The sequence below is a fragment of the Salvelinus fontinalis genome, chromosome 4 (assembly GCF_029448725.1).
Source record: "Salvelinus fontinalis isolate EN_2023a chromosome 4, ASM2944872v1, whole genome shotgun sequence".
Taxonomy (NCBI): Eukaryota; Metazoa; Chordata; class Actinopteri; order Salmoniformes; family Salmonidae; genus Salvelinus; species Salvelinus fontinalis.
In genome coordinates, this window is record NC_074668.1 from 15,979,950 (window position 1) to 16,004,390 (window position 24,441).

Genomic DNA, 24,441 nt, shown 5'->3' on the forward strand with positions numbered 1-24,441 from the left:
GTTGTATGTAAGTTCGTCGTTCAGGACTGTCTACTTTCGTTTTGTTATTTTGTATCATTTTCAAGTATAGTTCGTTTTGTCTTGTTTAATAAATTCATCATGTCATTTCAACGCGCTGCACCTTGGTTCAATCCCTGCTCCTCCTCTTCAGAAGAAGAGGAGGAGAACGATCGTTACACCGGTACTCATTTTGAGTACTGCTACTGTTTATATTTAGGTGCAGGAGCTCCACAATACTTTCGAGCTAATATTCTATAAGAGGTGCAGGAGCTCAAGCAGTAGAACATTTTAGGTGGCGGTACTCAGCTCCGGTGAGTTCCTGCCCAAGTCAAGCACTGCCCATAGGAGTGTCTACTTACCCCCTTGTTGTAGTAGTTGAAGTTATTTCAAGTGAGACTGATGCTGTTGTACTATAAGAGAGAGAGAGTAGTATTGTGCATGAAGAAGATGCATTATTTGTTTTAGAGTTGGCCAAATGACCACATAGCAAAGTTAGTATTGTTAATTCCAAATTAAATTCTTTATTCATGCTGAATCTTAAGAGCCATACCTAAAAGTCTACCAAACAAACATGAAGCACATGCAAAGGATCCTGCAAAGTTAATCAGAGGGATAATTGAATTTAAAATGAACGTTGCCCCTCACCACTTACCATTCAGTATCAGTACACTGCTATTCCCTGGAGGATCAGTGTGTTCTAACCCAAAAATAGCTGTTGTTCCGATGGCTAACTGGTAAGACCTAACATGTGTCATGCTTCTAGGAATGAGTACAAATGTACACATTAATTAATAAGCTCTCTATCATATACATTTTATTAAACCAAGATAGATTTTTTGGAAAATCACAAACACAAAATAGAAGATTTTGCATACCTTATTTTCTGACTGCGGTGCTCTTCTTCCATTGAGGATTTGTAGTGTCTCTCAATTATTTTGTGCTTCAAAACTGTCATCCAACAAATCATTGGCTGCTAAAATCCAGAGCTGTGATCTTGTTCATTTTGGATATGCACAGTTTCAAAACAGAATTTCATGACAAATATCCCGTAATGATATCCCTTGCATACCAGGTTTCTGATGCTCAGGATAAGGATACATAGAAAATCATAATACTGTAGTATCAATGTCACGGTTTCATATCATAATACTGTAGTATCAATGACATGGTTTCATATCATAATACTGTAGTATCAATGTCACGGTTTCATATCATAATACTGTAGTATCAATGACATGGTTTCATATCATAATACTGTAGTATCAATGTCATGGTTTCATATCATAATACTGTAGTATCAATGACATGGTTTCATATCATAATACTGTAGTATCAATGTCATGCTTTCATATCATAATACTGTAGTATCAATGACATGGTTTCATATCATAATACTGTAGTATCAATGTCATGGTTTCATATCATAATACTGTAGTATCAATGTCATGGTTTCATATCATAATACTGTAGTATCAATGTCATGGTTTCATATCATAATACTGTAGTATCAATGTCATGGTTTCATATCATAATACTGTAGTATCAATGTCATGCTTTCATATCATAATACTGTAGTATCAATGTCATGGTTTCATATCATAATACTGTAGTATCAATGTCATGGTTTCATATCATAATACTGTAGTATCAATGACATGGTTTCATATCATAATACTGTAGTATCAATGACACGGTTTCATATCATAATACTGTAGTATCAATGTCATGGTTTCATATTGTGTGACCTAAATCAAGCACCTAATTGTAGCTCTAGCATTGTACATGTTTTGTTAGAGACATACGTGATAATGCTCGTTTGTGATCTCAACAAGTCAAAATAAATATCTAAAGCTAGGTGTGTGTGTGTGTGTGTGTGTGTGTGTGTTTGTGTTGGATAAAACCTTGGACTGAATTCTTCAACTTTCAGACCTTCAGGCTTTATTCCTTCAACTGTCTGTATGCAATGGCATCAGGAACAGCATCTAACAGTCACATTCTCAGGAAGGTTTACAATAATAAAAAGCTCATCGTGGGTCATTTTCTTCAGAATGATAACGTTTACTTGGAACAAAAATAACAATTTCTACAAAAAAATATTCATACATAGATTTGTTTGATTTGGATAGGTTATACTCTCTCTCGTTGCTTCATGATTTCCATGTGACAATTGATTCTCCACCACAAGCTACTGAAACATCAACTCTGGTAAAAAAAAAAAAAATGGTTTACTTTTTCTCCACTTTTCAGTTCAATGATTGTTCCAGGAAACAAATAAACTATGCAGCAAAGTAAGGAAATGTGAATTTGAGAGTAAGATAAACTTGGCATTAGTAGGCCTCAGCAGTGATTACAGCCATCTCTGTTCAGAAAGCAAGTTGGGTAAGTGCAGTATTTCAGTGAGAACAAACTTAGATGTACGACAATACAATTCGCTCTAAACTTTTCTAAGATAGTGATTTAGTTTTTTTGGTATAAGTTCTTTCAGCACTGGCTTTCATAGAGAGAGAGTAACTCTCTCTGTCTCATCGTGGCGAAGGTGACAGGGGGGCTGGAGCCCTCAAACACTCTCCCAGAATGCAACAGCACAGTTAGACTGAGCTAAGCACTGCGAATGGCGGGTCCCAAAAATGTAGCCAGGTGTACTCCAGCTGTCCCGGGTGTAGCTCAGCAAGCAGTGACTAGTCTAAGCAGGGTGTTGGCTAGAAGGCAACTCAGCATGGCAACCAGGCTGAGGTAGGAGGCAGAGGCACTGCTGCAGCCCCTCTCTCCCTCACAGAGCAGCTGCTCACACAGCAGGCCCTTGTACTCTGGCAGACACAGACACTTCTGGTTCTGGAAGCAGGTGCCTCCATTCTGGCACAGCAGCATGTCGTCGTCGCAGACGTTGGCTACGAGGGGAGACAGGGAGGAGATGGAGAATAAGGAGGGAGGAAACAAAGTGGCCCGCTGAATGCCTCAAGACTAGAAACAATACAGGATACTCTGGTTCTGGCAACAGTTACTGTACATTAACAAGACACCTGTTCTGACCTTACCTGTACAGTTCTAATTTTCTCTTGAATTAGTGATTATAGTTGTTATACAACCTTGCGAAGGACTCATGGCGCTCATTGTGCATTGATAAACTTCTCAACTTTAGGCTACTCAGAACAATACCCCCCATTTTACTTCCCCTACACACACACACACACACACACACGCACACACACACACACACACACACACACACACACACACACACACACACACACACACACACACACACACACACACACACACACACACACACACACACACACTCCTTACGAGAGCAGCCTTGTCTCCAGCTGTATCCAGGCAGGCAGTCCTCGCACTTTGGCCCAGTGGAGCCATCCCTACACTGGCAGTACCCCGTCTCGTTGCAGCGGGCGTGGAAGGACCCCAGCTGGTTACAGTTACACTCTGCACAAAGGCATTAACAAGACATTGCTGTTTTAGTGAGGGTAGAAATACAACACAGCACATGTAAATAAGCTAAGTGCTCATCAATCTAGTTGAAACAGCAGTGTCACTAGCCCCGGTCACATAGACCTACATCAACATAAACATGTCAGTGGTATTATACTGACCATTCTATGCACGTTTAATCATTTTACATGACACGTCTCTCAGCCTGAGGAAACTTTGACAGCCTGAGGAAACTTTGACAGCCTGAGGAAACTTTGACAGCCTGAGGAAACTTTGACAGCCTGAGGCGTTGCTTTACCATTTCTCTGTAATATTATATTACTTTAGTACATGTCTTATCCTTTGCCTGAAAACATTAGGCCCACTTCACAGCTGTATCTTATAACACTGACACTGGATTCTGTGACAAACTTATTTGGATAAAATATCATAAACTTTGTTTTTAACATTTGATAAGAGCTCAGCTGACTTCATTGTTCAAACGGTCAGCATTTTCCCAAGGTAGGACACGGTCGTCTTCATTCGCTACCAAACAGAAGGAAATGGACTGAAACGGGGGAACTTGCCAAGTAAGAAAACTTCCTGATTTTGTTTCCATTGCAAAATGTTGAATGTCCAATAGATCACGACTAACAGTACGAACAGTATTGCTGTTGTGTATGATAGATCCTCCAGTAGGTGTCAGTGTGCCATTGTGTCATTCTTGCTCGGCACTGTGCAGTACTTTGTGTAGTGCTACTGTATTTGTGTAGTAAAATGTTAATCAAGGGTTTATAAATGGGTCTGAAAAGTGTATACGTTCATAGACTATTTATTATGAGTATATATAAATCATTAAACCTCATTGGTTGAAATTGTGTAATTGTAATTTTCTTGGTTTACAAATCATTTGTTTATAAATACACCTGAATGTTGCATGCTGTTTAAAATTGTCGACAGTTACATTTAATTTAGACACTGGCTGTATTCTTTAGCTACAGTCATTTTTTCATCTTACCTATGATAAATAGGATGCATGGTAATGGGCTCCACCAACACAATTCTAATATAGATGTGAAAAGAGCATTTAAAGTATACTTAACAACGTAACAGTTAACAACTTTAGACAGGGTACCTTCATGTATTGTTACATATGCTGCTTTACAAACATTGTATGCTGATTAATTTAGATCCAGCAGGTGTAATTGTAATTCCTTAGCATTTTAGGTTACTATGGTATGAATCGCAATGTTTTCAACCTTTTCTGAATAAATGATTAGCTAGCTATAATGATTCTATTTAGCTGTTATAGGCTCAAGGGATCATGCTTTAATACTCTTGACCTGCAAGGGGTCATACAGGAGACATCACAGATTTGCAGGTGATTAGTAAGGATTGAAGGCAATACACAATGATACATCTGTCTTGTTTTGCCTTTATCAAACATTTTCCGTTGTGCATATCATTGTGTAATGTACATGAAGGAACTGATGAGAGGTCCTGACCTATACAAACGTTGTCATCGTCCAGCTCGGCAGAGATATTCCGGAAGTATCCCAGTCGACAGTGCTGACAATTCTGCCCCCTAGTGTTGTGTTTGCAGCTGACACAAGTCACGATGTTGATAAAGTCAATATAACTGCAGCGGTTCGAGTGGCCATAGCACTCACAGTCTGACAAGGGGAAAGAGCGGAGTAGGGTTAGTGGTGGAGGAGGAGGAGGAATGGTCCTATTCAAACAATTCAAACTGAGGTAGCACTCAAAGTTATTTACTCTACACTCTTAGAAAAATGTTTCCAAAAGGGTTATTTGGCTGTCCCCATAGGAGAACCCTTTTTGGTTCCATGTAGAACCCTTTTTGGTTCCATGTAGAACCCACTATGGAAAGGGTTCTACATGCAACCCAAAAGGGTTCTACCTGCAACTAAAAAAGCTTATTCAAAGGGTTCACCAATGGGGACAGCCGAAGAACCCTTCAAGGTTCTCGATAGCAAATGTATTTCTAAGTGTACAACTTAACTGTTTCACTCATTATACAAAAGCCAAATGGATAAGACATAACAGGCTCCATAGACATGAATTATGCTGAGTTCAGAAACCAGTTCCTGACTTTGTGGCCACATGGGAAATCCATTGACCTCAATAAGTCAAAATCTGCATTATTTAACCAGCTAACGATCCGGCCTCAATACTGTACATTGATTTACAGAGGTGTAACATGTAATCAATGGTAGCGCAAATACACTAAATAAGTTGTTTCAATTTTGTTTGCATTACAGTCTTGATCAATTGATTGTCATAATGGAGCTTATTATGCATTAGTAGTTTGTTCCATTATACTACAAGAAGCCTAAAAATGCTAAATTTACAAGGAGATTTAGATTATGGTTTAGTTGTTTAATCAGGCATCATGTTACATCTCTTTGTTTAGAGGGGATTCATTATTGACACGTTATTTTGAAGATGCTGCTGGTGCAATATGAAGACCTGCTGTGCCACAGAGTAGAGCAGTGGGACGGGGGGGCGGGACAAGGGGGGCGGGGGGCGGGGGGCGGGGGGGCAAGAACAGCTTATCAAATATGAATGGGCCAATTACCCTACAGTTTGTTGAAAGAATGGCAACTGTCTCACAAATGAATCCACAGTTCAAACAGACATCCACACTAATGACATTACACAATCAGTGGAAACATAGACGCTATAGGTTGTGAGATTTCATTAAGTTCACAATAAAAAAGAACGACAGTATTACTAAAATGGAAGAGAAATTAGTTGCTTACCTTATGAAACAAACAGAACACCAAAATGCAACAAAGAAACACATGGAAACAACAAAAGATGAATGAATGAAGGAAAATAATGGACAAACTTTGGCCATTTTTCCACAGTTGTCTTGTCCAAACAGATCTAATGCGGGAAATTATTTCTTACCTTGAAACTGGATGTATGCAACCTTAGACTGGCTGTATTTGGACCCACCAGGAATCAACAGTTTGACAACCGCTTGAGAAATAAAGCATATATTTAACCGAGTTATAGTTAATACTAACATGCCAATGTGAACACGCCTCTAATACGCAGTCGCTGAAATATAGGGACCACTAAAATCAAAATGTCTGTCAAACACAAGAGGGTACGACCTGCTAATAGTGAGTCACTCTCAGACATCTCACAGGATTCACAGAAAAAGACAGCATACAATCCATAAATAGTTATCAACCATGTAAATCTACCCATTAACACAAAGCATTGTGCATTACAACGTTCAGTAATTAACAAGTATAGCTATTTACTGCTCTACCAGAACAACATCTCATTCCCAATCAGACAATCCACCTCACCAGCAGTAAGAGGCCTTATTAGGGATGTGTATATTATGGAACGCGATGGGGGAAAAGTGTAATGTTTTTTTTACAACTGAAAACAAAAATTAGCTTCAGTCTGTTTTCTTCAGTTTTAGTGCCTAATGAAAACCACCCTGAAATGATTGTAATCACCGTCCAAAGCTAGTTTTCAACACTGGTTCATCTACAGCTGATGAGTGGAGTCTAAGTGGTGACAGAATCACCCACACAATAGTATGTGGCCCATTCTGTAACATGTCAACAACAAAAATACATTAGGTTTCACACACACACACACACACACACACACACACACACACACACACACACACACACACACACACACACAAACTACTCCTAATGCATGTTAGCAGCTTGGTGCTTTGAGTCAATAGCCTCATGAATCCATGGATCAGGTATCTTACTAGGACATGGGCTCAGCCCAAAAAATGGCTCAATGCTTTTCTACTCCTATTTTGTCCATCAATTATCTGTTTGCAATCTGACCCCCCATTAGGGATGTTTTCCTATAGCAACCAGGCGACTAACACGTCAACTTCAACCCCATTGCTGAGTCACCGTGAGTGGGTTCAGGGAATTCAAAATGGATGGTTACCGACACCGCTACAAATTGACATGCTAATGATAGCAGAATTAGCATACAGTACAAACACTACTAGACTACTGTTGATCAATATACCTTTTTTTGTCTCTTTCTTTTTCACCTTTCCTTTGCTTTCCCATTTGGCTTCAGTTTTGGGGGTAACTATGTACACCAGAGAGATTGTGAGAGATCAGAATAAATAGCAACTTCAAACTGTTTACTCATTCTTTATTAGTGTCGAATGAACCTTTAGGTATTGTCCCCCCAACTATTTGATGAAGCCATTAAGGCAACACCTTGTGTGAAGGTCATAACACCGTACTGACACGACTGCATATTAGCAGCATATAGACTGCATACACAACTGCACATCAGAGGATCATTTTGTTCATTCTAAATGTGGTTCCTTCAATATTTGCAGTGTTATCATAGTTTACTGATGCAATATGCATAAACTTATAAATGGAAGAAAAAATATATATCACAATGTACCTGTTTCCTGTTTAACATTTTCTTCTTTATTTTCCCCTTTCTCACTATCGCCAGTATCATTAGTTGGACCACCTGAATCGGGAGCTGGATCACCTGAATCGGGAGCTGGATCACCTGAATCGGGAGCTGGATCACCTGAATCGGGAGCTGGATCAACTGAATCGGGGGCTGGATCAACTGAATCGGGGGCTGGATCAACTGAATCGGGGGCTGGATCAACTGAATCGGGAGCTGGATCACCTGAATCGGGAGCTGGATCAACTGAATCGGGGGCTGGATCAACTGAATCGGGGGCTGGATCAACTGAATCGGGAGCTGGATCACTTGTGTCAGGAGATGGGGTTGCTGAAGATGAGTCTGGAGCTGTAGTAACTACATCAGGTGCCTGGGTAGGATCATCAGATGTTAAGGTATCTGTGTCAGGGGATGGAACAGCTGCATCAGGCGCAACTATATCAAGAGCTAGGGTAGCAGCATCAGGTGTAGATTTGTCTGGTACTTGGGTGGTAGCTCCACCCAGTGCCCGGGAAAGAGGTTCAGGTTCTGAAGTAACAGTGTCGGGAGGTGGTGGAACTGCTCCTGGTATTGAAATAACTCCATCAGATGCTGAAGTAGCCACGTCAGAGGCGAGTGTATCTCCATTAGATGCTGGAATAAATGTAGCAGATACTGAGGTATCAGCATCAGGTGCTGAGGTAAATCCATTTATTAGTGGTGTTACTATATCAGATACTGGAGTAACTGTGTCCGATGCCAGAAAGGGCACACCAGATGTCGAAGTGAATACATCAGATGCTGAGGTAACGGTGCCAGAAGTTGTGGTAAATATGTCAGATGTTGGAGTCACTGTGTAAAATGTTGTAGTACTGGTGTCAGATGCTTTGGTACTGGTGTCAGATGCTGTGGGACTGGTGTCAGAAGTCACTGTGTAAGAGGTTGTCATTGTGCTGTCTAGTGTTTGAGTAAATCCATCTGATGTTGGAATGGTTGCATCAAATGTGACGTCAGCTGCTTCAGATGATTGAGTAACTGCAATTGTGTACAGAAAAATCATGAGTTGTCAAGATGGCATATTAACCACTATATCAATAATATATTGATGTTGGCTCACTAACTTTTCCCCCATTTCAGTCAGTATCAGTAGAAATGGAATACCCCATGCCCTGATATCATCACTTCCATTGCATCTGCCCTGTAGCCCAACCTTAGGCACAGTGTTCTGTGCCTCCATCCTGTTATGGTTTCATGTATGTATCTATCTCCACGGGCTCCATAATTTTGCCTGTTTTGGTCTCCCTTACCACGACCGGTCTTCTCTCGGCTTGTGAAATATTTAGCATCTGTTCATTCAATTGGTATTCAGAAATAGATCAGAAATGCTTGAGCTTTGGCTCCCAGCGCAGTAATGCTGGCTCAACCTTGTGCTCCAGAAAGAGATGATGTTACACAATGATAGCGTATTTCATGATTTATCACCCCTGGCTGTTGATTGTGTCCAGTGACAGCACTTTCCCTGTACGGTGTGAGGTATAGCACCGGCTGGGCGGGCAGCACACAATGCATCGGTGGATATAATCAGACCCTTGCTAAGCAGGAGGAAGGTGCTAAGGGGGCAACAAACAGAATGGCCATTTGATTTAAAAGTAAAATGCCACAAAGCACTTTGGTGTCGTTTTTATTGCAGGTGATTGGAAATGATCTGTTCCATTCTTTTTCCTATAAAACATTCCCAAGGGAATCAAAGTAGCTACATTCATCTGTGTTCTAGAAATCCCTGGGATAAGATCAACATGCTGCCAGTTCCTGAGAAATAGTGAGCCTGCTGGGTATTTAATCGTCCAAATAAGAGAGTAGAAAACCCCTGGCCAACTTCTCACCTTCAGTATTTACAAACTGTCTCTGTCAAAATAGACAAAAAACAGCATAGAATGATAGTTACCTTATCATCATTGGTCCTGTCAAAGTATGCTTTCCATACTCTCCATACTCCCCTATTCACTCCACTGTCTCTGTATATCTGGGGGTTACAAATGTGGGCTCTGTACAGTGAGTAAAAAAACAAGGCTCTGTTCTAATACTCACCCAGCCTCTGGGGGACACAACTAAGTGTAAGCTAGTAGCTGACACAAGACAGGAACCCCTGAAGTGTAAGTACCCTAGCACATGGAGATGTTAACAGAGCAGCATCATGGCCCACATACCGTATCGTGCCTTAAGGACTACTTTAGCCTCGTAATCATGTTTAATCTCTTTACCCCAGTGCAACCTCCGGGGAGATTAAGACACTCTATGGCCTCCAGCAGTCGTGATCCACACTGAAAGAGGTTAATGGGTGTAAATAGGGGGTCTACAGGCTTCTTTGAGTTTTCTCGGACAAACAGTGAGGATTTCTGATCCTCTTGCCTGTCACGCTTACACATCTGTTTCAAGTGAGGCGTGTTTCGCTATCCTTATAGTCCAAACGTTTGTAAAATGTACTAAATGATAAGTCATAGAAAAATCTGTGACTATCAGTATGTCCAAGGTGGATGCATTGCAAGAATAGTCTAACCAATATTCACATGTTTAGATCTATAAACAATATCAAAAAGACATTTACAGAAAAAGGGTGACAAAGCTAATGTAGTGTAAGGGTGCAAAGTCAGAGGTCAGGGATTCCTCCGGTGTATCTGGGTACTTACCTTTCGGCTGCACTTTCACTGTGGTTGTGGGGGGTGTTACCTCCAGGGGTGGCGAGGTCACTGTGTTTAACGATGGGCTATCTGTCTGGTCGGGACTGGCAGAGGCTGGCACAGTGGCTGGTATAGTGGAGGTTTGGTCAGTTGCCACAAGCAACACTTGAGGGAGCAATTGGAGAGCATTTACTGAGTCAGTAATGAGGTAGTTAGGTTGAGAGGTTTATTGTGTATTCATAAGGCAGGTATTCTTTCATTAACTTCAACAGCTACACACCAATGCTCTCCAGATGTTGTCTAACATCATATTACAACTGCAATCCTAGTGTGTGCCTAGTGAGACTAAATGTACCCCGACTAAAATACTTTGAATTCATATACAGTTTGAGGTGATCATACTCTATACTACTACTACTACGAGACTTGTGTTCATCTCACTAGTTTCCCACCTGGTGTGTTGGTGAGGGAGTCCCTGAGCTGCGTGCTGGATGTGGGACCCACCACAGCTGTCACTGTGTCAGTGAAGCTGCTGGTGTCTATTTGGCACAGAAGATGATGAGGGTCATACAGTGTCTCGTAAGGGTCTGACATTTTGAACTATTCTAACAATGAACGCTATGCTTCTAACTAAAGGTACATTGGCTGAGAGACAGAAATACAAGCACACACACAAATTAATGCACGCACATATAAAACACACACACACACACGTGCATGTATGCAAACATGCCTACACACACACAATATTGGTTTCTTTGCGCTTGACCTATAACTAAATCATGTTTTTTTTTATCCCTTATCCTGTCTAGGATGAGGGTGCCGCTAGCGGCACTCCCCCCCCACCCCCACTGAAAAACCAGTGCCGCGAAATTCTAAAAAAATATTTTTTTTAAATATTTAACTTTCACACATTAAAGTCCAATACAGCTAATGAAAGACACAGATCTTGTGAATCCAGCCAACATGTCCGATTTTTAAAATGTTTTACAGGGAAGACACAATATGTAAAGATGTACATCTATTACCTAAAAACACATTAGCATAATCCACCATCTTTTATTTGTCCACCAACACCAGTAGCTATCACCAATTCGGCTAAACTAAGATATTTATAGCCCCTAACCAAGAAAAAACCTCATCAGATGACAGTCTGATAACATATTTATGGTATGGGATAGGTTTTGTTAGAAAAAAGTGCATATTTCAGGTAGATGGCATAGGTTACAATTGCACCCACCGTCACAAATGGACTAGAATAACTACATAGAGCAATGTGTTTACCTACTTACTAATCATCAAACATTTCGTAAAAATACACAGCATACACTAATCGAAAGACACAGATCCTGTGAATACAGACAATATTTCAGATTTTCTAAGTGTCTTACAGCGAAAACACAATAAATCGTTATATTAGCATAGCACATAGCACATAGCAGCCCAGCATTGATTCTAGCCAAAGTGAGCGATAACGTCAACATCGCCAAAATATATTAATTTTTTCACTAACCTTCTCAGAATTCTTCAGATGACACTCCTGTAACATCATATTACACAATCCATATAGAGTTTGATTGAAAATGTTTATATTTAGCCACCAAAATCATGGTTAGACAATGTGAAATGTAGCCCAGCTGGTGAGAAAATGTCCGTGCGCCATATTAGACAGTGATCTACTCTTATACATAAATACTCATAAACGTGACTAAAAAATATAGGGTGGACAGGGATTGATAGACAATTTACTTCTTAATACAATCGCGGAATTACATTTTTTAAATTATCCTTACTTTTCAATACAATTTGCGCCAAGCGAAGCTACGTCAAAAAACATGGCGTCCTAAGCCACTAACATTTTTCGACAGAAACACGATTTATCATAATAAAAATGTCCTACTTTGAGCTGTTCTTCCATCAGTATCTTGGGCAAAGGATCCTTTCTTGGGTCTAATCGTCTTTTGGTGGAAAGCTGTCCTCTTGCCATGTGGAAATGCCAACTGCGTTCGGGATGAACTGGAAGCGTGCCCAGCAATTCACAGCGTTTCAGAAATAAATGTCCCAAAATCGCACTAAACGGATATAAATTGCTATAAAACGCTTTAAATTAACTACCTTATGATGTTTTTAACTCCCATAACGAGTAGAAACATGACCAGAGTAATATTACTCCCTCCACTAATGCTTGGAACAAGTGCGGGTCGATGTCCTCCAGGCGCATTACGCAGCAAGAAAAGACTTGCTAGCTACAGGGTTTTTTAATTTATAGTGCCTGTGAACGCGCAATCGACCCCATTCAAACCGTCATCACATAAAGGCATCCAGGGGAAGACGTAAGCAGTGTCCGTATACTCATAGCAATAACAGTGCCCTTTTAACTGACTCCAGATCAGGGGCCAACATTTCTGAAATCTGACTCCATGTCAGGGAAATTGCTGTAGAATGGGTTCTGTTCCACTTAGAGACAAAATTTCAACTCCTATAGAAACTATAGACTGTCTGTTTTCTATCCAATAATAATAATAATATGCATATTGTACGATCAAGAATTTTGTGGGAAGCCGTTTCAAAAATTACACGATTAGCATAAATAGTGACAACAGCGCCCCCATCCTCAACAGGTTAAGTCCGATATTTCAAATCATACTAATATTATGCGTCAACGTCAACATGGTTCAGGTATAGCACTAAGCGTGGAGTCTCCCTGTAGTGTAGTGAGACGTGGCAGAGAGGAGGGACTCGCCCTCCTCCTGTAGATGGGCGCATTGTGATTCAGTGGGGCGCACTTGGAACAGTGGGAGCATTCCTGCTGTCTGGCAGGCTGATGTTTTATTAACGCAGAATCCCTCCCCAGTGGTTGATCATTAGCACATGGCCAAAAGGACACACTCTCAATTCAATCTTTACTTAAAAAGATGCCCAATTATCAGCCGGGAAGAGTTAATACACGCTGGGCACCAGGCACAAGCGCATATCATTAAGGAAATGTTTGTGCATGTACTTTGGGACAACTGCTGGAGCATATCTTAGTAGCATCCATGTGGGGAATTCAATTCTGTTCCGCTTTGTTATGATCTGTATTTACATATTTGAATACTACGTGCCAAGAGGAACATCATGGCTTCGTTAGGGTGGGGTATTATTGCCAAATGGCCGTGCTAAAATCATATGTCTGCTGGAGGTGAATTTACCTGTGGTAAACTATCTGGGCTACATGGGACTCACACGTATGTGGAGCAGAGCTAGGTACTGAGGCAAGTCACAATTCATATGTACTGCAGCTATGGTAACATGAAGGTTGGGAGATTGGGACAGCTTTCCCCTAACACCTCCCCTCTCCCCCCACTTACTATCTGCCTCAATGGACAACCAGTTTAGAGAATAATGTTACCAGAGAAGATCTGCTCCCTGAATGACATCCCTAGATCATATATCACTCTCAGCCTCTTGATGGTGGAGTTACACTGACGTGTCTGTGTGTACGTGTGTGCGTGCGTGTGTGTGTGTGCTTGAAGGTAATGTAAATGAACACCACTACAATGTGCCATTGCTTGAATTTGTCATCGGTCATCCATAAATTCAATGAATTTCACCTTGTACATACAGTGCATTCGGAAAGTATTCAGACCCCTTGACTTTTACCAGCCTTATTCTAAAAGTGACTAAATAAAAACTATTCCTCTGCAATCTACAAACAGTACCCAATAATGACGAAGCGAAAACATGGTTTTATAAATGTTTGCACATTAATAAAAAAAAAAAACAGAAATACTATGCTACTAATACTTTGCTATGAGACTCGAAATTGAGCTCAGGTGCATCCTGTTTCAATTGATCATCCTTGATGTTTCTACAACTTGATTGGAGTCCACCTGTGCTAAATTAAATTGATTGGACATGATTTGGAAAGGCACACACCTGTCTATATAAGGTCCCACAGCTGACAGTGCATGTCAGAGCAAAAACCAAGCCATGAGATAAAATAAATTGTTCATAGAGCTCTGAGACAGGATTGTGTCGAGGCACAAATCAGGGGAAGGGTACCAACAAATTTCTGCAGCATTGAAGGTCCCCAAGAACACAGTGGCCTTCATCATTCTTAAATGGAAGAAGTGTGAACCACCAAGACTCTTCCTAGAGCTGGCCAACTGGCCAAATTGAGCAATCGGCGGAGAAGGGCCTTGGTCAGGGAGGTGACCAAGAACCCGATGGTCACTCTGACAGAGTTCTAGAGTTCCTCTGTGGAGATGGGAGAATCATCCAGAAGGACAACTATCTCCGCAGCACTCCACCATTCAGGCCTTTATGGTAGAGTGGCCAGATGGAAGCCACTCCTCAGTAAAAGGCAAATGACAGAACTGCTTGGAGTTTGCCAAAAGGCACCTAAAGACTCTCAGAACATGAGAAACAAGATCCTCTGGTCTGATGAAACCAAGATTGAACTCTTTGGCTTGAATGCCAAGCTTCACGTCGGGAGGAAACCCGGCACCATCCCTACAGTGAAGCATGGTAGTGGCAGCGTCATGCTGTGGGGATGTTTTTCAGCGGCAGGGACTGGGAGACTAGTCAGGATCGAGGGAAAGATTAACAGAGCAAAGTACAGAGAGATCCTTGATGAAAACCTGCTCAAGAGCACTCAGGACCTCAGACTGGGGAGAAGGATCATCTTCCAACTGGACAAAGACCCTAAGCACACAGCCAAGACAACGCAGGAGTGGCTTCGGGACAAGTCTCAATGTCCTTGAGTGGCCCAGCCAGAGCCCAAACTTGAACCCGATCGATCATCTCTGGAGAGACCTGAAAATAGCTGTGCAGCAAAGCACCCCATCCAATCTGACAGAGCTTGAGAGGATCTGCAGAGAAGAATGGTAGAAACTCCCCAAATACAGGTGTGCCAAGCTTGTAGCGTCATACACAAGAAGACTCAATGCTGTAATCGCTGCCAAAGGTCCTTCAACAAAGTACTGAGTAAATGGTCTGAATACTTATGTCAATGTTATATTATTGTTTTTTATTTTTAATAAATTAGTAAACATTTCTAAAAACCTGTTTTTGCTTTGTCATTATGGGTTATTCTGTGTAGTTTTAGAATACGGCTGTAATGTAACAAAATGCGGAAAAAGTCAAGGGGTCTGAATACTTTCCGAAAGGCACTGTATTGTATAGTAAATCCTATTACAACCGTCTTGTGATTGTTTTATAGTATTAATATCTAAAAAATATTGCCCTTGGTGGGGAATGTATTGTACAGTATGCACTATTTGTGGTGAGAATGGAGGGATATAAATATTCATCACTCATCCCTCCATAATTCCAACCTTTCTCCCTCCCGGAGACAGGGAAAGGTTCTGTCACCGTGAGGAATCTCACCTTGGAGAACAACGCCACTGTGATACAGGGATCATGTGTGGAATTAATATGATATAGAATGATACAGTCATCCTCTGTTATAATCAATCTTTAATCACCTTTAATCCTATGGTTGGGACTGACTACACACCTGGAATTGATAGGAACCCCACCAAGATCTGTATTCATAAAGCGTCTCAGAGCAGGACTGCTGATCTAGGATCAGGACCTCCCCTGTTCATAATCTTATTCATTATTTATTAAAAGTCTAAGCCGTTGGGGGTGGTCATACTATGGATCATTTAGCTATTTGATTTCAATTTTAGGGCCCCTTTAGGTATAAAATATATATATATATATATATAAATAAATATATATATATATATATATATATATATATATATATATATATATATACTGCTCAAAAAAATAAAGGGAACACTAAAATAACACATCCTAGATCTGAATGAATGAAATATTCTTATTAAATACTTTTTTCTTTACATAGTTGAGTGTGCTGACAACAATATCACACAAAAATCAAATTTATGAACCCATGGAGGTCTGGATTTGGAGTCACACTCAAAATTAAAGTGGAAAACCACACTACAGGCTGATCCAACTTTGATGTAATGTCCTTAAAACAAGTCAAAATGAGGCTCAGTAGTGTGTGTGGCCTCCACGTGCCTGTATGACCTCCCTACAACGCCTGGGCATGCTCCTGATGAGGTGGCGGATGGTCTCCTGAGGGATCTCCTCCCAGACCTGGACTAAAGCATCCGCCAACTTCTGGACAGGCTGTGGTGCAACGAGCGAACGAGTTGGTGGATGGAGCGAGACATGATGTCCCAGATGTGCTCAATTGGATTCAGGTCTGGGGAACGGGCGGGCCAGTCCATAGCATCAATGCCTTCCTCTTGCAGGAACTGCTGACACACTCCAGCCACATGAGGTCTAGCATTGTCTTGCATTAGGAGGAACCCAGGGCCAACCGCACCAGCATATGGTTTCACAAGGGGTCTGAGGATCTCATCCCGGTACCTAATGGCAGTCAGGCTACCTCTGGCGAGCACATGGAGGGCTGTGCGGCCCCCCAAAGAAATGCCACCCCACACCATAACTGACCCACCGCCAAACCGGTCATGCTGGAGGATGTTGCAGGCAGAAGAACGTTCTCCACGGCGTCTCCAGACTCTGTCACGTCTGTCACATGTGCTCAGTGTGAACCTGCTTTCATCTGTAAAGAGCACAGGGCGCCAGTGGTGAATTTGCCAATCTTGGTGTTCTCTGGCAAATGCCAAACGTCCTGCACGGTGTTGGGCTGTAAAGCACAACCCCCACCTGTGGACGTCGGGCCCTCATACCACCCTCATGGAGTCTGTTTCTGACCGTTTGAGCAGACACATGCACATTTGTGGCCTGCTGGAGGTCATTTTGCAGGGCTCCTCCTGCTCCTCCTTGCACAAAAGCGGAGGTAGCGGTCCTGCTGCTGGGTTGTTGCCCTCCTACGGCCTCCTCCACGTCTCCTGATGTACTGGCCTGTCTCCTGGTAGCGCCTCCATGCTCTGGACACTACGCTGACAGACACAGCAAACCTTCTTGCCACAGCTCGCATTGATGTGCCATCTTGGATGAGCTGCACTACCTGAGCCACTTGTGTGGGTTGTAGACTCCGTCTCATGCTACCACTAGAGTGAAAGCACCGCCAGCATTCAAAAATGACCAAAACATCAGCCAGGAAGCATAGGAACTGAGAAGTGGTCTGTGGTCACCACCTGCAGAATCACTCCTTTATTGGGGGTGTCTTGCTAATTGCCTATAATTTCCACCTTTTGTCTATTCCATTTGCACAACAGCATGGGTAATTTATTGACAATCAGTGTTGCTTCCTAAGTGGACAGTTTGATTTCACAGAAGTGTGATTGACTTGGAGTTACATTGTGTTGTTTAAGTGTTCCCTTTATTTTTTTGAGCAGTGTATATATATATATTGAATTTGGCCTTTACTACTATAGCCCAGAGAAACTGTCATGTTTTGTCTTTGATCTTCATGTCTTGTCCCTGTGCTTCCCTCTGCTGGTCTTATTAGGTTCTTTCCCTCTTTCTATTCCCTCTCTCCTCCTCCCTCTCTCCCTCCCCCGCTCTCTCTCTCTATCATTCCGTTCCTGCTCCCAGCTGTTTCTCTTTCTCCTAACGACCTCATTTACTCTTTCACACCTGTCCCCTATTTTGCCCTCTGATTTGAGTCCCTATTTCTCCCTCGGTTTTCTGCTTCTGTCTTTGTCGGATTCTTGTTTGATGTTTGCTGTTCTGTGTCCTGGTTCCGCCCTGTCGTGTTTTTGCCTTCATCAGATGCTGCGTGTGAGCAGGTGTCATCTAAGATATATCCTGGAGTACCGTTTTGTTTAAGACTGGAATAAAGACTCTGTTTTTGTTAAGTCGCTTTTGGGTCCTCATTCACCAGCATAACAGAAGAATCCGACCAAGAATGGACCCAGCGACTACGGATTCTCTCTACACTACCGTCAAGTTCCAGGGAGCAATGCTCGGCAGACACGAGCAGGAATTGTCTGCTGCTCGTCATGCCGTTGAGACCCTGGCCGCTCAGGTTTCCGATCTCTCAGGACAGTTTCAGAGTCTTCGTCTCGTACCACAAGCTACTTCCTGGTCTTCCGAGTCTCCGGAACCCAGGGTTAATAATCCACCATGTTACTCTGGACAGCCCACTGAGTGTCGCTCCTTTCTCACCCAGTGTGATATTGTGTTCTCTCTCCAGCCCAACACATACTCTGGAGAGAGAGCTCGGATCGCTTACGTCATATCACTCCTTACTGGGCGGGCTCGGGAGTGGGGCACAGCTATCTGGGAGGCAAGGGCTGAGTGTTCTGACGTTTATCAGAACTTTAAGGAGGAGATGATACGGGTCTTTGATCGTTCAGTTTTTGGGAAGGAGGCTTCCAGGGGTCTGGCTTCCCTATGTCAAGGTGATCGATCCATAACGGATTACTCTATAGAGTTTCGTACTCTTGCTGCATCCAGTGACTGGAACGAGCCGGCGTTGCTCGCTCGTTTTCTGGAGGGACTCCACGCTGAGGTTAAGGATGAGATTCTCTCCCGGGAGGTTCCTTCCAGCGTGGACTCGTTGATTGCACTCGCCATCCGCATAGAACGACGGGTAGATCTTCGTCACCGAGCTCGTGGAAGAGAGCTCGCGTTAGCGGGGCTTCCCTTCTCCGCATCTCGACCATCTCCTTCCATCGGCTCAGAGACTGAGCCCATGCAGCTGGGAGGTGTTCACATCTCGACTAAGGAGAGGGAACGGAGAATCACCAACCGCCTTTGCTTCTATTGCGGTTCTGCTGGACATTTTGTCATGTCATGTCCAGTTAAAGGTCAGAGATCATCAGTAAGCGGAGGGCTACTGGTGAGCGCTACTACTCAGGTCTCTCCATCAAGATCCTGTACTACCTTGTCGGTCCGGGTCGGCTGCTTCCTGCAGTGCCTTGATAGACTCTGGGGCTGAGGGTTGTTTTATGGACGAAGCATGGGCTCGGAAACATGACATTCCTCTCAGAGAGTTAGGGAGGATCACACCCATGTTCGCCTTAGATGGTAGTCCTCTCCCCAGTATCAGATATGAGACACTACCTTTAACCCTCACAGTATCTGGTAACCACAGTGAGACCATTTCTTTTTTGATTTTTTGTTCACCTGTTACACCTGTTGTTTTGGGTCATCCCTGGCTAGTATGTCATAATCCTTCTATTAATTGGTCTAGTAATTCTATCCTATCCTGGAATGTTTCTTGTCATGTGAAGTGTTTAATGTCTGCTATTCCTCCTGTTTCTTCTGTCCCCTCTACTCAGGAGGAGCCTGGTGATGTGACAGGAGTGCCGGAGGAACATCATGATCTACGCACGGTCTTCAGTCGGTCCAGAGCCAACTCTCTTCCTCCTCACCGGTCGTATGATTGTTGTATTGATCTCCTTCCGGGGACCACTTCTCCTCGGGGTAGATTATTCTCTCTGTCGGCTCCCGAACGTAAGGCTCTCGATGATTATCTGTCTGCTGAAGGCATTCAGATGGATCCCGCTAAGGTCCAGGATGTCAGCGATTGGCCCGTTCCTAAGTCACGTGTCGAGTTACTGCGCTTTCTCGGTTTCGCTAATTTCTATCGGCGTTTCATTCGTAATTTCGGTCAAGTGGCTGCCCCTCTCACAGCTCTGACTTCTGTCAAGTCTTGCTTTAAGTGGTCCGGTTCCGCCCAGGGAGCTTTTGATCTCCTCAAGAAGCGTTTTACATCCGCCCCTATCCTTGTTACTCCTGACGTCACAAGACAGTTCATTGTCGAGGTTGACGCTTCAGAGGTGGACATGGGAGCCATTCTGTCCCAGCGCTTCCAGTCTGACGATAAGGTCCATCCTTGCGCTTACTTTTCTCATCGCTTGTCGCCATCGGAACGCAACTATGATGTGGGTAACCGCGAACTGCTCGCCATCCGCTTAGCCTTAGGCGAATGGCGACAGTGGTTGGAGGGGGCGACCGTTCCTTTTGTCGTTTGGACTGACCATAAGAACCTTGAGTACATCCGTTCTGCCAAACGACTTAATGCACGTCAAGCTCGTTGGGCATTGTTTTTCGCTCGTTTCGAGTTTGAGATTTCCTATCGTCCGGGAAATAAGAACACCAAGCCTGATGCTTTATCCCGTCTCTTTAGTTCTCCTGTGGTTTCTACCGAACCCGAGGGGATTCTCCCTGAAGGGCGTGTTGTCGGGTTGACTGTCTGGGGAATTGAGAGACAGGTAGAGCAAGCACTCACTCACACTGCGTCGCCGCGCGCTTGTCCTAGTAACCTTCTGTTCGTTCCTGTCTCTACTCGTCTGGCTGTTCTTCAGTGGGCTCATTCTGCCAAGTTAGCTGGTCACCCCGGTGTTCGGGGTACGCTTGCTTCTATTCGCCAGCGGTTTTGGTGGCCTACTCAGGAGCGGGACACGCGCCGTTTCGTGGCTGCTTGTTCGGACTGCGCGCAGACTAAGTCAGGTAACTCTCCTCATGCCGGTCGTCTTAGACCGCTTCCCATTCCTTCTCGACCATGGTCTCAGATCGCCTTAGACTTTAGTACCGGTCTGCCTTCGTCTGCGGGGAGGACTGTGAGAGCCGCCAATAAACGTAGGATTAAGAGTCCTAGGTATGGTCGCGGTCAGAGAGTGTGGCTTTCCACTCGTAACCTTTCCCTTACGACAGCTTCTCGCAAGTTGACTCCGCGGTTCATTGGTCCGTTCCGTGTCTCTCAGGTCGTTAATCCTGTCGCTGTGCGACTGATTCTTCCGCGACATCTTCGTCGCGTCCACCCTGTCTTCCATGTCTCTTGTGTCAAGCCTTTTCTTCGCGCCCCCGTTCGTCTTCCCTCCCCCCCTCCCGTCCTTGTCGAGGGCGCACCTATTTACAAGGAACGGAGGATCATGGACATGCGTTCTCAGGGACGTGGTCACCAGTACTTAGTGGATTGGGAGGGTTTCGGTCCTGAGGAGAGGAGTTGGGTTCCATCTCGGGACGTGCTGGACCGTTCGTTGATTGATGATTTCCTTCGTCGCCGCCAGGGTTCCTCCTCGAGTGCGCCAGGAGGCGCTTGGTGAGTGGGGGGGTACTGTCATGTTTTGTCTTTGATCTTCATGTCTTGTCCCTGTGCTTCCCTCTGCTGGTCTTATTAGGTTCTTTCCCTCTTTCTATTCCCTCTCTCCTCCTCCCTCTCTCCCTCCCCCGCTCTCTCTCTCTATCGTTCCGTTCCTGCTCCCAGCTGTTTCTCTTTCTCCTAACGACCTCATTTACTCTTTCACACCTGTCCCCTATTTTGCCCTCTGATTTGAGTCCCTATTTCTCCCTCGGTTTTCTGCTTCTGTCTTTGTCGGATTCTTGTTTGATGTTTGCTGTTCTGTGTCCTGGTTCCGCCCTGTCGTGTTTTTGCCTTCATCAGATGCTGCGTGTGAGCAGGTGTCATCTAAGATATATCCTGGAGTACCGTTTTGTTTAAGACTGGAATAAAGACTCTGTTTTTGTTAAGTCGCTTTTGGGTCCTCATTCACCAGCATAACAGAAACGCTTTGAATAAAACATTCATAACAATCAAAAAATAAATAATACGAAACAAGGTGTTGAAGTGTTTGTTCTATATCTAGGAGATATAAGACAGCTCAGGAAATATATTTACACTACCGTTCAAAGATTTGGAGCCACTTAGAAATGTCCTTGTTTTTGAAAGAAAATACATTTTTTTGTCCATTTAAAATAACATCAAATTGATCAGAAATACCGTGTAGACATTGTTAATGTTGTAAATAACTATTGTAGATGGAAACGGCAGATTTTTTATGTAATATCTATGTAGATGTGCAGAGGCCCATTATCAGCAACCATCACTCCTGTGTTCCAATGGCACGTTGTGTTAGCTAATCCAAGTTTATCATTTCACAATGTCACAATGTCAACAGTGAAGAGGCGACTCCGGGATCCTGGCTTTCGAGGCAGAGTTGCAAAGAAAAAGCCATATCTCAGACTGGCCAATAAAAAGAAAAGATTAAGATGGGCAAAAGAACACAGACACTGGACAGTGGAACTCTGCCTAGAAGGCCAGCATCCCGGAGTCGCCCCTTCACTGTTGACGTTGAGACTGGTGTTTTACGGGTACTATTTAATGAAGCTGCCAGTTGAGGACTTGTGAGGCGTCTGTTTCTCAAACTAGACACTCTAATGTACTTGTCCTCTTGCTCAGTTGTGCCTCCCACTCCTCTTTCTATTCTGGTTAGAGCCAGTTTGCGCGGTTCTGTGAAGGGAGTAATACACAGCATTGTACGAGATCTTCAGTTTCTCACATGGAATAGTTCTCATTTCTCAGAACAAGAATAGACTGATGAGTTTCAGAAGAAAGGTCATTGTTTCTGGCCATTTTGAGCCTGTAATCGAACCCACAAATGCCGATGCTCCAGAGATACTCAACTAGTCTAAAGAAGGCCAGTTTTATTGCTTCTTTAATCAGTACAACAGTTTTCAGCTGTGCTAACATAATTGCAAAAGGGTTTTCTAATGATCAATTAGCCTTTTAAAATGATAAACTTGGATTAGCTAACACAACGTGCCATTGGAACACAGGAGTGATGGTTGCTGATTATGGGCCTCTGTATGCCTATGTAGATATTCCATGAAAATAAATTGCAGTTTCCAGCTACAATAGTCATTTACAACATGAACAATGTCTACACCGTATTTCTGATCAATTTGATCTTATTTTAAATGACAAATTATTATTTTTTCTTTCAAAAACAAGGACATTTCTAAGTGACCCCAAACTTTTGAATGGTAGTGTGTATATATATACTCACACATGTATACTGTATATTTTTACACATATTTAAACCCTTTTTTGGGTAGGCACAAAACTAACTTCTATCACATTTCAGGTAAGACCCAAGTGCAGACTGTGTTGAATTAACAATGTTTATTACAGCAACAGGGGCAGGCAAACGAGGTCAAGGCAGGCAGGGGTCGGTAATCCAGAGTAGGGGCAAAGGTACAGGACAGCAGGCAGGGGCAGGGGCAGGCAGAGTCAGGACAGGCAATGGTCAAAACCAGAAGGGCGAGAAGAGAGACTAGGGAAACGCAGGAGCTGAGATACAAAACACTGGTTGACCTGACAAACAAGACAAACTGACATAGACAGACAGAAAACACAGGTATAAATACCCAGGGAATAAGTGGGGAAGATGGGCAACACCTGGAGGGGGTGGAGACAAGCACAAGGACAGGTGAAACAGATCAGGGTGTGACACCTTCATCCTTTAAAACCGGTTCCGGGTACCTTCAGACGATTGCGTGACACTTGTGGAAAACGGATACCAACATCGTGTGCGTGAGAGTCTCCCCTTTCCATAGAGTGGTCATAATAGTTTGTAGGTGAAACCGTTCTGACGCTACATACGTTTTCGTGAGAAGGTCGATTTTCGGGATGTCTCATGGAATGACAAAACACCTCTCTAACTCTGCCACCTTTCACCGCAGAAGCGGAAGTGAGATATCGGCAGATGCTGTGAATTTAGACGCATCCTATATAAAAAAAATAACAGGTCTCTAGTTCAAACTGACAGATTTGAATGGGGACTTTTTTTATTATGTTACTTACATGCAATCGACTATAGATTTTATAATACAAATAATCCAAACTGTTCATAGATCAGCCCTCCAAGTCAAAAAAAGGCTGCCTTTGTACTTTAACAAACAAGTGAGGATTGTCTAATGAACAAGCATGTCGAATTAATTTGGAGAAAAAAATATGACTGCCAAGCATCGTAGGTGGATGTAGAGTAGAATCTACTCTCATACCATTCATTTTGAGCAAATTCATAATCGTCTACTAGGTACAGATGTAGTATCTTAAATTGATCAATGTTTTCGTTGCTGAGAATTTTCCTGCACAGCAGGAAATGCAAACTTGTAGTCTATTTATCAACCCCTATAAAAAATGTCCATTATAATCCACATAATAATTCACATTTCCTGTTGT

At 43.0% G+C, this 24,441-nt stretch overlaps 1 protein-coding gene across 3 annotated transcripts in view; it reads right to left on the reverse strand.

The window, feature by feature from the left end:
• Nucleotides 1-887: 887 nt before the first annotated feature.
• The window catches only part of LOC129853163 (netrin-G2-like), a 78,039-nt gene continuing 54,485 nt past the window's right edge, over nucleotides 888-24,441 (reverse strand). The window contains exons 6-13 of one of the 3 annotated variants that reach the window (XM_055918904.1): nucleotides 10,991-11,077; nucleotides 10,548-10,703; nucleotides 7,867-8,895; nucleotides 7,471-7,536; nucleotides 6,358-6,429; nucleotides 4,932-5,099; nucleotides 3,307-3,441; nucleotides 888-2,888 (exon numbers count right to left, since the gene is read on the reverse strand). In XM_055918904.1, coding sequence (XP_055774879.1) covers nucleotides 2,665-2,888; nucleotides 3,307-3,441; nucleotides 4,932-5,099; nucleotides 6,358-6,429; nucleotides 7,471-7,536; nucleotides 7,867-8,895; nucleotides 10,548-10,703; nucleotides 10,991-11,077 — 1,937 coding nt within the window. In that variant the 3' untranslated portion in view covers nucleotides 888-2,664. The remainder of the gene's footprint in view (nucleotides 2,889-3,306; nucleotides 3,442-4,931; nucleotides 5,100-6,357; nucleotides 6,430-7,470; nucleotides 7,537-7,866; nucleotides 8,896-10,547; nucleotides 10,704-10,990; nucleotides 11,078-24,441) is intronic. The other 2 variants (XM_055918905.1, XM_055918906.1) reach the window with 2 other exon arrangements.